This window comes from Agelaius phoeniceus, chromosome 18 (genome assembly GCF_051311805.1).
Source record: "Agelaius phoeniceus isolate bAgePho1 chromosome 18, bAgePho1.hap1, whole genome shotgun sequence".
Taxonomy (NCBI): Eukaryota; Metazoa; Chordata; class Aves; order Passeriformes; family Icteridae; genus Agelaius; species Agelaius phoeniceus.
Genome location: NC_135282.1, coordinates 11,429,529 through 11,445,646, shown reverse-complemented (window position 1 = coordinate 11,445,646; position 16,118 = coordinate 11,429,529). Strand labels below are relative to the sequence as shown.

The 16,118-nt window shown below is 40.0% G+C and overlaps 1 protein-coding gene across 2 annotated transcripts in view; it reads right to left on the bottom strand.

Moving 5' to 3' along the window:
• Nucleotides 1-16,118, bottom strand: part of SPECC1L (sperm antigen with calponin homology and coiled-coil domains 1 like) — a 66,731-nt gene that overhangs the window by 26,486 nt on the left and 24,127 nt on the right. For both annotated transcript variants that reach the window (XM_077187654.1, XM_077187655.1), the window contains exons 5-10: nt 15,497-15,704; nt 9,308-9,381; nt 8,681-8,856; nt 7,026-7,192; nt 5,313-5,404; nt 122-212 (exon numbers count right to left, since the gene is read on the bottom strand). In XM_077187654.1, coding sequence (XP_077043769.1) covers nt 122-212; nt 5,313-5,404; nt 7,026-7,192; nt 8,681-8,856; nt 9,308-9,381; nt 15,497-15,704 — 808 coding nt within the window. The remainder of the gene's footprint in view (nt 1-121; nt 213-5,312; nt 5,405-7,025; nt 7,193-8,680; nt 8,857-9,307; nt 9,382-15,496; nt 15,705-16,118) is intronic.

Genomic DNA, 16,118 nt, shown 5'->3' with positions numbered 1-16,118 from the left:
CTAAGATACTTAGATAATAAAAAGTATGTAACATGATAATGCCTTGGATACTAAATAATTTTTTTTAAAAACTATCAATAGCAATGCTAAAACCAAAGTTTAAATTAACTTGGATCAGTACCTTGAACAGGAATTTCTGCATAGCTTGGTCTTTTGTCTGTCAGTGTAGCAAGGGGTTTGGAAGCTGAGATTGGCCCACTTATGGAATGCCTCTGAAATGGAAAAATACTTCTGTCAGACATAACAAGAAGGTAAAAAAAAAAACATATATGGAATTGCAGAATTAGCTTTAGAAATTCAGATATGACATTATTACTAATTTTATAGAACTACAAGAATAAAGGAACTTTGAAATTTTTTCCTTCTTTACTTTAAAAACCTTTTGCCAATCTGACTATGCCTTGATCCTGCAACATTCACTTCTTTAAGCTGGCTCCTGTTCCTCAGACCAATGTTTAAAATTATGGCTGTGAATGGTCTTGCAGTTTCTATATTAATTCTCACCTTCATTTATATTTTGTTTGAACAAACCTGTTCTGGTTAAACTTGATGTGTTTATTTAAACCCACAGAACCCCCTATACAAAGCCAAGGTTTTAGTGCATGATCTGTGTTATTAACTTAAGCCTTCACAGCTTTGTGCCTCTTCCTGGAAATCTGGGAGAATGGTGCAATGGGTACAGTGACCCAAAGCACTCTTTGATAAGAAAAACACCACTGAAAAAATGGGGTTTATTCAGAATGTCAAGAGCTTTTGTTCCCACATATTTAACTGAGATGCTCAGGGAACAAATGGAGAGACACATTTTATTATTTGTCAAAGATGTAATAATACATAATTTTTTTTTTTTGCCTTCTCAAGTCACTTCAATTTTTGTTCTCCTTCAAAGAGCTATGAATTGAGCATTTAGTTTTCAAGTTTTATATAAATATTTGGCAATATATGGCTTTTAGCAAGCACAAGATCACAGCTGTGTTCAGACTTGTACACACAATTCAGTAAGCACTGAAAAGGACTAAAATAAGCATTTTAGTCTCACACAGTGAATTGTACAAAGCAATAATTACCCTCAGAGTTACTGAAACAGATTTAGTTGCTGACGACTCATGGAGGATCGCCCACAATTATTTCAAATTAATCATTTCAAAGAGCCTATTGCAAATTACAGTTCATTCTTTATTCATCCTGTCCTTTCTATTAGATTCCAATATTTAATCATAATCAGTCCACTAATGTGTTTATCCTGAAAACTCTTTCAGGTCTCCATCTGGCCCAAGGGTAAATGAGTCTTATCTTCATAAAATAATAAAGGTCAGATGTTTCTCACACCAAATTATCTAGGCAAGACAGCCAAATGCAGAACTGGGATTAAAATGAGTATGTACTTCACAGCACCCCATAGCACAGGCAGGATTACAGGGCTACTTATTCATCACTGAGGGTCAAACTGGAGCTGTGCTTTTGTGCCAGAAACCAAATGGAGAGAACAACTGCCAAAGTACAGCATGAAGAATTTCATCACTTCATACACCCAACGTCCTGCACACACACACAAAGATTGTCTCTTTAAATGTGCAGGTGAAAGTGACTGTGAGCCATGCACAGAATTGTCCACAACAGCTTCCCCTAAGAGCTGCCATTTCACACTTACACCACCTCCTTTAAAAAACCCCAAGCATTTCCTAACTAAAGGATATGAACTGTACCAAAGTGAGCCATGTCAATGCATCTCCCCACCCCAGGAAACAGCTAAAATATGAGGCTAAAATAAAAATATTTAATTTTGGTTAGCTTTGAGACTGGCACTACAGAGCTTCAGCCAAGAAACAGGGGTATGTACAGAGCTGGATAACCAGATACATTTATCCCTTAAAACCAAATCTCCTTTATGGAAATTGTCAGAAAGTGCCTGTATCACTCAGCTGACAACTTGCTGTATATTGCTCTTGTCTCTTTGCAATAAAACAAACTGCTTGTCTCTGTTCCTGGTGGCACTGCAGACAGGGCTCCCTTGCACTGTTTAGTTCCTAATTCCAAATCTCACAGCTACCAGCAGTAACACAGGGACTGATGCACTGCAAACCAGAGGAACATGGACCAACTGATGTTTATCTGTTTTCACCTGCCTTCATCCATGTAGCAGTGCACAGGTGTCTGGGAGATGCTTTAAATTTGAAACAGAACTATGGCAGGATGAACTAATCACTTCAACTCCAAATATTTGGCTTCTGACTCATCCTCCTTGTGTCTGTTGTCAGCTATGGAAGGAAACATGACCATCACCAGTATCCAGGGACCTCTTCCTGATCACTTTGCACTTCATGCCAGTGCACCTGCACGTGGCAATTGCAGAACAAACAGTTCTTCACATATTGACCAGTGAAGATATAGGAAGGCTTTGACATTAAATTGCTTGGACCCTGGAAGTTCACATGCTCAAATCAAAACAGGACATTCAATGGTAACCTGTAAATCTGAAATCATGTTTGTAACAGGACATTCAATGGTAAACATGTATCATGTAATCATGTTTGTAACAGGACATTCAATGGTAAATCTGAAATCATGTTTGTAACAGGACATTCAATGGTAACCTGTAAATCTGAAACCATGTTTGTACCAGGACATTCAACCTGTAAATCTGAAACCATGTGTGTTTCAGGACATTCAGTGGTAACCTGTGAATCTGAAACCATGTTTGTACCAGGACATCCAGTGGTAACCTGTAAATCTGAAACCATGTTTGTACCAGGACATTCAGTGGTAACCTGTAAATCTGAAACCATGTTTGTAACAGGACATTCAATGGTAACCTGTAAATCTGAAACCATGTGTGTTTCAGGACATTCAGTGGTAACCTGTGAATCTGAAACCATGTTTGTAACAGGACATTCAGTGGTAACCTGTAAATCTGAAACCATGTGTGTTTCAGGACATTCAGTGGTAACCTGTAAATCTGAAACCACATCTGCTTCAGAGAGTCCTCCAGCTACAAAACAGAAAATGGAAGTAGCCAGGGAAGCAGCAGATATGCTCCATTGTCCTTATGTTCCTCCCTAGGCATGTGCTTTGGTCACTCCCAGTGGCATACCAGACCAGCTAAGCTTTGGGTAACCCAGCAGGGCTGTTTTCACATTCTGAAGAGCATTCTCTTCATACCTCTCTTCCTAAATTGCTTTGCAGTGCTGTTAAGAGCCATAGTAAAACACATCTATGCTCCACTGCAGGCTTGGACCTGAAGCCAGAAAGGGTTTTGTTTGTTTGGTTTGAGTTTCAAAATATATTCAAGAATCTATCTCATTACACATACACACAGCTGTAAAGAAAAACAAACCAAGCAAACAAAAACTCTTCAAGGCTGAGGAAATTCATTTCACAGTCCAAAGACAAAGCACATGGTTGATTCATCTGTACTTGGACAATGTTTTTTGCAACCAATCCATTTTGTGGAAGTATCAACACTGTGCCAGTTTCTCAGTAGGTGCCCATGTAAATATTTCCCCTGTGACAGCATTTAAGAGGAACAGAAATTAATGATAATAAACACTGCAACAGCCATACAGAGATCCACCTTTCCTCAAAGACCTTAAACCATAGATGACTTCTATAATGTGGGAGCAAATAGGTCAGCTCACATAGTGATTACTTATTAAAATCTTGCTTTTCAATTGTAAGAGAGAACAAACAAAAAAATGTTAAAAAAAATTACATAGAATGCAACAGTAGAAAATGAGGCAGCAATATGAAAATAAAGAAAACTCAACCCCTTCTCTCTTGAGCAGAAAATATTCACATAACTGAGGTCATGAAACCCAATTGCCTTCTGGATAATTACAAGCACTTTGAAGAAAACCACCTATCTTCAGAAAGACAATAGAAGCTGGTTTTATTTACACACCCCTCCCTTTGTTTTTCAGGCAATGTTTCCCACTAATGAGTATCCAGCTGTTGATGACTTGGGTCTATACCAGAAGTTGAATTCAAAATTCAAGTAATTCTGGCAGATCAAGAACATCAAACAAGAGCTGTAAACCTGAGCAGCTTTGCAATATTCTAAGAGATTACTTTGGTTCATGGTTAATTTACAGATAAATAAAGTGAGATAAGCCTTAGGCTTCACCAAAAAGTCTTCTGTCTGCCAAAGGTCTGGTTCAGCCCTTTGGAACAGGAGATTAAGTTTGCCTCCTCCTCCAAGAGTGCAGAAATAAACAGAAATATAAAGCCAGATCAATAGGAACAAAGCATCTGTCAGCAAACTCGTCACATTTAACTAATTTAGAGAACTGCTGTCAAGAGTGACTGAACCACAAGAAGAAGCAGAAGCTCTCCCAAGAAACCATTTAATTCTTTCTCTTTGCTTTAAGGCTATCTATTTGTTTCATGAAATTCACTCTTAAATGAATAAAGGCTGCACTAGTCTGAGACCAGGAGAACAGTCAGTCTGTTCCAGGTATTGTTCCTTGAGGACTAAAAGCTAATATGGCTGCAGAGTCCTCAGTTCAGGCAGAGAGAATGTATTACCAAATCATTACACTGACCTACAGTGAAAATCTAGTTTGGAACTTTGGGATAGCAATATCTTGAAGGCAACAGGAGAATTATGGATATTAAAGGAGTAAAACAACATACATTCTTCGACTTTTCTTTATTAATCTGGTCCCACCTGCTTGGTCCTTAAACTTGCTGGCTTCTGCCAAAATCTCACTTCACAGCAAGTGAGATAATAAAGCCAGCAAAGATCTACAAAGCTGAACATCAGAGTCCTGACAATGCCATCCCAGTGCACCCAGGCTGCTGCTGCAGCAGCTGAGCCAAAGCACAAACTTCAGAGGGGACAGCACAAAACACACAGCACCATCACCCACTGGCCAAACTCTGCCAGTGCAAAATGAACAAAGAGCAGAAATCTGCAATTATTTCAATCCTGCATTGAAAGATACATTTACACTGATCATTGCTGATAGTCCTTAGCCCACTGCCAAAGGGGATTACTGCTGTTTCCCTGCCAGGCACAGGACTAAGAACTGACAAACTGAACTCTAAAACTAAGGAATGCAAATAAAGTCTTCCTCTCACGCTTTTTAACAGCACAGGAATAGCAATGGTTGCAAATATTTAACAAGAACTTCCAAGTTTCCAACGTGGTTCTCAGTGAAACACTTGTTAGACTGAACAGTCTAGTAATTACTTACTTAAGGCAACATTTTATCATTATTTCCCCAGCAAGTCAGCCAATATTTGTATGTCACCACCTGTAGTTTCACACAATCTTCTTCACAGAGAAGGATTAAGTGCAGTCATAAAACACCCACCTGCATAGGGGATACAGCAGCAGCTGGGGGAGTTTTCATGGGGCTTGGGCTCAGGGGAGTGCGAGGAATTGTGGCAGCAGCAGGGCTTGGAACTAGGAGAACATGGAAAGGAAGCCATGGTGAGCATGACACTGTTCTGCAGTGCAACAGGAGACTGCTAAAGCCAGCCCTCACCTTGTACTTTACATTACCAGTTTTACCAGATCACACTCTCAGAATTTCAATTAGCAATTGACTGAAAAGTCATTTGAAAGTATGCCTACACATTTACTCCCCTGCAATTACCTTCATTTGCTGTCTTTCTATCATCCATGGTAAAAGCCTGAGCTGGCTGGGGGTGGACAAGGCTAAGGTGCAGGATACTATTACCTTGGCAGATGTAAATCATGGCATCACTAGCTCTCTGATCTTCAGACAATTAAAGAGATAGCAGCAGGCTCCTGGCTCTGCTGGTAATACAAGAAAGATCAACTATATCACCTGCTTCTCCTTTCTAGCTTCTAATCAAAATCCACAACCACTAGATGATTATATACCTTAAATTTTGGGATTAAACAAGTAACATTTTTAGAAATGTATGAAAACAGAAAAATTCTAAATTGGTGAATCAGTGATCTGATGATTAAACAACATGATGATGATTAAACAACATGATTAGACATGAACGCTAAGGTAGAAGGCAGATATTAGCTTGAAATAAAAGATTCCAAAGAAGGGAGAGAGGTTTTATCATTTAACTAAACTAACTCTGGCAAGAAAGCACCTTCCTCCAGTAACACACAAAAAAAACCCTTCTAAACTAACACTACAAAAGTATAAACCTGTAAATACCTGTGAAGAAATCGAGCAAGCATGGAAATAGAAGCATTTACAGAATGATTCAATAACAGAGATGGTTCTGTATCTGAAATTTCCTGGTTCTAAGCAGTGGAAAGCAGCTTTGCTGTGCACGGTACTGGACTGGCTCTGCTAACTTAGTCTGCTTCACACCAAGCCTTCATACATTAAACTTAGGGTGACTTTGTTGGACATGAAAGTCAAAACTCAAGGACCTGGCAAGGGAAATACTTTAATTCACACAAGGTTTCACATGCAGCTAAAGGTGAAACCCAAGGGTTTCTCATTTCAGAATAATTACTTGGACTCCTTATTCTGGTGATCTATGGAGAAGAGCACCACTTCTTCCCACAAACAGAATAATAGTAAAGTCCATTGTCTCAAGAGTGAAACTCCTTTCATTTTAGAAAACATCTCCTATATCTTTCAATAGGTGATACTGGCTGGATCTTACTTTTATCTGTCATCAGAGCTCTGAGTATAAGATATAAGTTATTAAAAGAAATAAACTCAGCTCTAGCTATTACATGGCTTTTAAAATGCTTAATTTGGAACATTAAGTTCACATTTTAATAATCAGGCTGAAATCAGCTGTGCTCCCAGCTATAATTATGTGTGTCATATGTGTTTATGTATTTCTAATATACAGGAGCACTGAATCAAAGCATCCAGCATATGAGTCACTGGCAATGCGACAGCAAAGAGAGAAATAAAGACAAGACAAGAAAGGATGCTTGCATGGAGTGCAGTGAACAATCTGTGCTGCAATCCAGTCTGGGTGGGTTTGTTTCAGCCAGGACAGGATAAAGCACATTTCCTGTGAGCCATCAGAGGAGCACAGGCAGAGGGCAGCCTGGGGCAGCTGCTGGGACGCACCTTGGGAGGAGGCACTGTCGAAGGACTTGATGAGCGTTTTCACAGTGGGGGTCGGCTCCGAGGAGGTGGAGGATCGGCGGCTCAGGCCCATGCCTTGTCTCAGGGCTGCCAAATCTCTCTCCACTGCATTCATGTAATTGTACACTCGACCACGTTCTTCTTCCTGCCTGAAGTCAATGTGCTGCTCGGTTAGGGTATTTAAAAAACATTTTAACGTGCAAAGGCTTAAAAAAAATCAGCACAAATTGAAGCTGAATTAAAATCTATGGTCCAAATAGGTCATTACATGAACCTAGTTTTCTTTCCACTGTAATTCAGAAATAGGTTAGCAACCCAAATTTTCACTGTAATTTCTTACTATTTGTCAGCAGCAGAGCTCAGCATCTGGTAAAAAAAAGTCTATCAAATCAATATTTCATATAAGGCTTAATTCCTACTCCTACTCACACACACGAATGGAAAAAATTGAGACTTAAGGATTTCATCATTCCACATGAAAATAATCATCTCAGAGGGGAGAATTTTTTTCCACTTGAATAAATGGAAAACAATTTAATACTAAGGAGGTAAGAATATGTTTCTGGTACACATCTTTAGGCAGCATTAGCTTTTCCCCAAGTTTCACAGCCTGTGAAAGGATCTCCTATCCTACTAGATGCTGGGCTAAATGCAATGTAAATCTCACCAAATTCCCATCCATCCAGAAAACAATTGTTTTATATATACACATCACAAGCATCATTACTGTAAGCTATATACAGATCTGACCCCTAGAGACAATGTAGTCAGGATTCAAATGGTGCTGTCCAAGATGTTCCTATTTGAGGAGTTTATTACTTCTGAAAGATATAACTCAGCTTCTAAATATCTGGAGCACTTAATTCAAGCCACAACACGTCACAATTTGGATTATTTTTGTTTTTATATAGAAAGCACCTCTAATTATCAGTGGAAAGAAAACAGTATAAGTTACATGCAGAAATAGATGAAGGTTTCTTTTCAGGTAAAAACCCAGCTGTGTTTTTAACCACACCAAAAGCCTTGACTGCTAATAAAGAAACATTAATGATGGTACAGAAAGGCTAACACTGCTTGTTTTTCACACTGTGGGAAGCCAAATAATTTTGAGCTGTTAAACTGGAAAAATCCTCCACTCCAACTTGGTTTTGTAAAACCCTGGGTGGATTAAGTATACAATACAAAGAAACAAATATTGCAGTTGTAAAATGCTGAAAGTTGTAGGGGGATAGAATATAAGAAAATGAAGATAGTGTAGAAAGTAATCTTAGGCCTAAGGAGTTGCAGCTGGGCCAATTATCAAAGATGAGGAACAGCCTGACTTTACCAGGCCACAGCTGTAAGCAGTGAGAAGAAGATGCTATAAAAGAGTGGGGTGGCTGCTTTGTGAAGAAGAAAGAGTCAGGGCTCTGAGGAGCTGCCCAAGAGAAACACCAAGGTGTGAAACTTTTGTGATAAGGAGACACCAGTATGGAACCTCTGTGATATGATAACAACAGAAAGGAGCTTGCTGAAATCCAGATCCTCAGTGAGAGGATTTACAAACTTCTGGAGCCTCAAGAATTAAGAAACTGGATTATTCCAAACTGCCCTTTCCCTGGAAAAGAGACCACGTGTCCCTGTTGTTATGTGCATACTTGCGTGACTTGATCTCCTCCAGCTCCTTGGTGAGTTTCTCGTTTTTCTCCTGGGCCTCGTGCAGTCGGCGCTTCAGGTCCCCGATCTCCTCCTGCGCCTCGGACTTGATGTCGTTGGCAATGACCACGGCGGTCTGCAGGTCTGCCTGGAACTGGCGCCATTCTGCCGACTCCTCCTGAAGCACCAATTGGCAAGTTCAAAATCAAAGTTATCTTTATTATTCATAGTTCTCCTGTGCTGGTAAAGGAAATTATTTACAGGAACAACACAGGCGCTTGTTCAGTGTTAGGCACAACCTAACTCACAAGATAAATTGAAGTCATGAGTTTCTTTTCTGGAGACAAAATAGTCAAAGTAGAGAAGAAAAATATTTAATATTAAACTCCACATCAAAATACACAGGAACATTTTCTTCTAAGCCCAACATCATATCTTTGTGACAGTGAGAAATTTTTAGCATTATTTAGTGTCTGTAGGTCAGTAAATATAGTCCCATGATGCCTGTCTTTCAGAAACAATTATTTTATTGGCATTCTTTCTAATGATATTATCTTTTCACAATTTCATAAGCTGGTCTTAAGACATTCTAAGCTGACAATTTATTGACTTTTTTGGTTTTTACCTACCCGGAGTCTCCTGTGAAGATTCTTGATCTCTCTTTCCATGTCATGCTTTTGATCCTGAAGTTTTTTAACTGTATCTGGAAAAAAAGGTAAATTCCCTGTAAGATCTTAGTCAGGGATTTATCTACTTAAAAACGAATAACTGAAAAGACCTGCAAATGTTTTTGAAGACTTACTCAGAGAAAACATTTTTATAACCAAAGACATCTGAAGAAACATAGTATAAGAAAGAATCATTTGCCAGAGGGTGTTAATAGGTACACACTCCTCTGTGACTGGTAAGGGGAGCAGCATAAGCAAACTCAATTCTTATACAAATCCCAAATCACAATACTAATATGACAAAGCAGTAGCAAAGAGCAAGTAAACAAGGAAGGCAATTTAACATGAAAGGATCCTAAAAACATGGATGTCTGGGGCTTTCCCCTCCTCAAACATAAGCTGCAGCCACAGGAAGCCTTTTGATTATTCACAGTTTAATTCCTGCACCAAGCAGCTGACATAACACTCTCAGCCCTGCCTTCCACAGGGATAAAACTGAACTCGTGTCCCCAAGAATCTGACATTCCTGTCTATTGAGCTACTATTTGAGGTCAAAGCAAGCTATATTTACAGCAAAAGGCCAAACACCAGTGAGCTTGTGCTATGAGAGAGAGGGTCCCTAAATCTGTCAGCAGGCACCCAGCAGGGTGGCCAGCCTGAGCAGCAGCAGTGTGTGGCGTCTGACAGACTGGCTGCTGCAATTATTCTTCATTTGGGACTTTATTCAATGCACCAGGAGCATGTGATTGATTACTCCATTCTTAAAACTAAGCAACTAATGAAGCAGCAGAAATTTCTAATCAGGGTGTCACTTCACTGATCCTTGCATTCTAGGATGTTTAATTTCTGTAGCATTGTGTGACTGTAAAAACTGTAAAAATGATGGAGAAGGTGACTAAATGCATTTTTTTGTTCAGGTTCATTATCCCAACAAATATTTTTCCTGTATATTAGCAATGCTCTTTCTACAACATGACATTTAGGCTGTTCAGTACACAAAACCTTCCTCAACAGCCCCAAGTACAGGGACTTTTTTAAGTCACAGTAAATTTCTTTACAAGAATCATAAAAATGAAACCTCAGCTGGTCTGAAAACACAATAACCTTTCAAACTTGGAAAAGTTGGAATAGAAAAAACAGACAGATAGTTCTGTATTTATCTCCTCCTTGTAAAACTGCCCATTTTAAGTTGCACCCAGCTGATCTTTAAGCTTTGAAGATAAGCTGCAGGGTGGGCCACTCACATCTCATGCTACCATGATACTTAAGCAAAGCCCTCCAATTTTTAGCTTGACTCTTGATACACAACTTGTTTGAGCTAAATTCAGAACTAGGAGGCCAGCTTTAGGCCAAAGTTATAAAATTTGCTCCCCTCACCCTTTCCTTTAAATACATTTTGGAACAAATCAAGTCAAGGTTGATTCTCACTTTTAAAACAGTTCAAAGAAAAAATTTTGTTTTTAAAAACAAAATTTGCAGTACTACTAAAAGCAAGCTATCTAAAAATAACCACAAACCAGAAACCATAAATACACCCAGTTAAAGCTTGTGTAGTGCCATTGTTCTGAGCTTCTGTGAGTTATGAAACGCACCATTAAATTTTAGTGTATTTATGCTTTGAAGTAAAACACAATGGTCTGGATATTCTGCAGGTACATAAATAATACAGAGCAGTTTAGAGCAGTTGTTGGAAACAGTGCTCTCTCTCCTCCCCAATCAACCAAGGAGACTAAAAATACCCCCCACCAAACTGCAACTGAACTTGAAATGCAGTGAGAAATTATGAGTAATGTAAGTGATTTCACCTCTTCCACCAGCTACAGCCTGAAAATTCAAGTAGTCAAAACAGGTAGAGGCTGCCATGTGGCCCCTTTCCTTTCTGCATCCCTGTAAACTCCACATTCTTCCTGAACACATACACAAACCCTTTCCACCTCCACTGCCTGAAGTTTCAGGATGGCAGGACAGGTACTTCCACCTCTATCCAGTCTCCTTCTTCAATGATCACAGACAACAAAGGAGACTGAGATAAAAGAAAAGGTAACTACACATTAGGGTAAATGAAGAACAAGGAGACTCTTCTGATGAATGAACAGGATAATTAAAAATGGCAAATCAGCAAGCTCGTGTTTTGACTGCAGGATCCAATTACATCTACATTTCAGAAAATTATATTGATTTAAGCCACAGTTTGACAAGACCTTGCCTCTACCTAAGAGGCAGAAAAAAAAAAAAAAGATTATGGAACATGCAGACTACAAATTGTAAAGAAAATTCTTATAGTTAGGGCTGGGGGTGGGAGGAAGAGTTTTGTAAGGCTACCAGAGAAAAGGTATCACAATGTTCTGTATCTGCAATTTTTACTAATTACATTATAACTGGCAGTTAGAATTTATCACTATGAAATAAAAATGAATATCAACATTCAACTGCATAATTTCAATAGTTTCTGGAGAAAAAATATTAACAATATTCATGTGCAGTGGTTTCAGGAAAAATGACATGACAATTCCTGGGAAGGGACACTAAATCAAGTAATTGTGCCACAGGCAATTCCACAATGGACACTCTCCCAGTTTTTGTACTGGTTTCACAGGCATGCCTTACACTGGGAGAGCATTTTGGTTCTTTAGCATAGAAATGGCTATCCCAAAACAACCACACATACACAGAGCAGTGTAAGAACTACAGATTCCTTCTGTAAGGAACAGGCACTGGCACAAATACCAAAGCTCAGGCAATTTGCAGACCAATCTTGCTTCTGAGCTCATCATGTAAGACAATATATCTATACAGCAAGAAAGGTGACTTTTTAAGGGTCTGCCATTAGTCACAAAACTAAAAATGTTAAAAAAGGTACCAAAAATGAACATCCTATTGACTTTTCCAACACTTGTTAGAAAAGGCCTAAATATGGTAAAGCAAACATTTGATTTCATAACTGCTGTCAAGATCCTTTTCAAATGAAATATAGCAGAATTAAAACTAACACTGTCAGCTCCATAAAAGAACTATTCATTGAACATTAAAAATATCCACCTTCTAGCTCACCTACACTTGTCCTAAAAATTTACTGACTTTTACTTACAGACTAGGAGAACCTATGTGCACCTGTGCTAAGAGAACAAGCAATGATTAGTTTTGTGCTTCAGAAGAAACCTTTGAGAAGTGGTAAGCTAACCCACAAATACACGTTTTCTGCACATCAGGAGTCAAACTTTTTGGGCAAAAATTTCCCCACAAACTCTTATTAACTGCTTGGGAGAATAACAGGTTTCTGTTTCCCACTTAGTTACTGCAGATGACTCATGTGACAGCTGGGCTACCTGACTGCTCCAAGTTTTTGGGAGTCAGGAGTGAAAGCCAGAGGGAACACGCCATCTAGTGCAGTGTCAGCCTTCCCCTCCGTCCGTCCTTCCTTCCTTCCTCACTGTCCTTCCTCACTGTCCTTCCTCACTGTCCTTCCTCACTGTCCTTCCTCACTGTCCTTCCTTCCTTCCCCACTGTCCTTCCTTCCTTCCTTCCTTCCCCACTGTCCTTCCTTCCCCACTGTCCTTCCTTCCTTCCTTCTTTCCTTCCCCACTGTCCTTCCTTCCTCACTGTCCTTCCTTCCTTCCTTCCCCACTGTCCTTCCTTCCTCACTGTCCTTCCTTCCTTCCTTCCTTCCCTCCCCACTGTCCTTCCTTCCTTCCCCACTGTCCTTCCTTCCTTCCTTCCCCACTGTCCTTCCTTCCTTCCTTCCTTCCTTCCTTCCCCACTGTCCTTCCTTCCTTCCTTCCTTCCCTCCCCACTGTCCTTCCTTCCTTCCCCACTGTCCTTCCTTCCTTCCCCACTGTCCTTCCTTCCTTCCTTCCCTCCCTCCCTCCCTCCTTCCTTCCTTCCCCACTGTCCTTCCTTCCTTCCCCACTGCCTGTTTCAGCTCAGCACAGCATGGAGGATATAAAACACTGATCATTTTAGTATTTCTTATTTTTACATACAATAGAATCATAGAATATCCTCAGTTGGAAGGGATCTATCAGGATTATCGAGTCACAATGCTGGCCCTGCACAGGTCACCCCAACAATCTCACCCTGTGCCTGAGAGCATTGTCCAAACCCTCCTTGGGCTCTGGCAGGCTTGGGGCCATCCTGGGGATCCTGTTCCAGTGCCCAACCACCTCTGGTGAAGAACCTTTTCCTGGTATCCAACCTAAACTTCCCCTGACTTAGCTCCAGCCATTTCCTCAAGTCCTGTCACCAGTCCCAGAGCAGGGACCGAAGCCCACGGTGAGGTCACTCCTCAGTGTCTGAACAAACCAGGTGCCCTCAGCTGCTCCTCCTTGGGTTTCCCCTCCAAGCCCTTGAAGCACTGTGCTTAAAACTCCTCATCCCAGCAGTGAGGAGCTCAGCTGCAGTGACTGCAGCTCTCAGCACATCTGGCTGCATGTCAGGAACATCCTGTGTGCTTTTCATCAACGCAATTTGCATCCTGCTGCACCATCAAAGAGATCCCTGTTTCTGCAGGCAGACATATTTACAGCTCAAATGTGACAGTTCAATACCCAGATTAATGTGAAAAATGTTCCACTGGAGATTCCTTGTGCCTCCTCTTGGTGTTTGAAAAGCCCACAGTGAAGCATGCTTGGAGTGTTTCCCATTTCTACATTACTATTTGTGGTGATTGATCATTACATGGAATGAACACTCACCACCTCATCTATGAGGCATCTTTCTCCTAAGTGTAAAGTCTGTCTTTAGGAAAATTTTTAAGTTATAATTTTCCCTTTTATATGTAGAAGTCTATTTTTAAATGCTGTATGTACTACCTCAAAGTCCCAGATTTTTCACTATGTCCTATGTTGCCACTACTTAGAGACTACCACGAAAAAACTCCTGTAAGAGGTTTAACCATGAACCCAAAATCAACAGAGTTTTCAAGTTGTCAGAAAAAAGCAGTTTTTAAAGTTTATAGAATCCCTCGTGTGCCATCCTCTCTTACTGCCACTAGATGCCACTCTCCTTCCAGCACAGAACTAACACAACAGCTTGCTCCATCCTAAGGATCACGTCAGGACATTGGCTGGTCCACATGAATTCTCCAAGATCAATGAATAACAAAGACTTTTGCAGTTTTTCTTGAGAATTTTTCCCCTGGCAGAGGTTTGCCTGCCCGAATTTTCACCAGTCAAAATTAAATATCTGACAGCTGGTTTGTACTCACAAAGCAGAAGCATCTAAAAATCAGAGCTGCCTTGTGATGAGGTATTGCTAGGCAGAAACCCAAATATCCACTTGACTACAGTGCTGCTTCCTGCATGACTGTATTTCAGTTAATGGACAAAAAAAAAAACAAGTAGAAAACTGTTCAACCTTTTTGAGTCTTTGCTCCAAAATTATTGTCTTTTTGCACAGAAATGGAAAAAAAATTCAGAATAAACAGTTAAAACTATTTTGTAAAGAGAAGCAGTGACTGCCTTTCAAGATAAAGAAGGGTTGCTTAGGGAAACAACACTCACAGCCATGTCTGAAGATACTGAGCTTGAATAAGCAATTTACCTTGCTTAAGACACCAACTTTTCTTGATAGCAGAGCAATTAAAAGCCCTTTCTATGAATATTTCCCTTGTTGTTAGAAGGAATCATGCTTTGGTTTTTTTGCTATCTTGTTTCATCTCTGAATAACATGGAAGACTAACAGATATGTAAATCCTCTAAGCAGCACTGTGCAAATACAGCTTGCCAGGGTAGAGTTGCCCGTGTTCTTAATTAGATGGAGGCTAATTGCAGAATTCCAGCCCGTGGTAGGAATGTCTGAGCAGGTCTCCAAGATCAGAGAGGGAACTAAGGCACAGAGAGCTAGACAGGTACACAGTAAACATGGTTTCTACCACATGTTTTTCTACTTTGAAGAACAATTTGAAAACAGTATTAGCAGATTTCCTATTTGTTCTCTAGTCATAGGTTTTATTCCCACACCAGCTACTAAGTGGGTCTGGAAAAGCTAAGCCAACTTGATTTTTTTCTTCCCCCAGTGTGTAAGGACTCTGCAAAACCTACTCTGACTTGAATTCAGACATACAAACAAGTAAAAATATTTTCAGTATTACAGTGTTCTACTTGAGCTTTCCTTAAATAATCCTTTCTCCCAAGAGAAATGCATATCACTTACTCTCCAAATCAGATATGATGAGGTTGTCATGAAGCTTCACAGCACGGTGCTGCTCTACTTCATCCTCCAGCTCAAAGATGGTTTCTTTCATGTCACTCCTCTCAGTCTCTTTTTCCTCCAGTTCTGTCCGAAGCTTTTCTAGAGTCACATTGAGATCCTCAATTTGTTTCTTGGCTTCTTCTTGGAACACTCTGTATTCATCTTCAACCTAAAGAAGAATAAATCTCAGTTGCATATTAAACACACTTTTTGTTTTGTAACTACCACACTTAAAATTTCTTTCTGCAACCAGACAAATACAGGAGAAATAAAAGTCTTTGCCTATACATTGTTCTAGTATAACTCTTCTCCTGGGCCAAAGTTAAACTTTTTTATATTCCCAGGCTGGATAAATGAGCATTCCCAGCTACTCTCAGAGCACTGCCCTGCATACAAGTGAAGCAACACCACCATTGTACCAAGGTGTACTGAGGTTTCATGAGCAGTTGATCCAATTTAACATCCAGCTGCCATGGAAAAGGGACAGGGTGGAGGGGAAATGTTAAAACTCTTTACCCTTCCTTTCTCTTGCCAAAAGAGAAAAAACCTGGTCTCTTGTGCATCAGTTTTAGTGCTTGCTGGA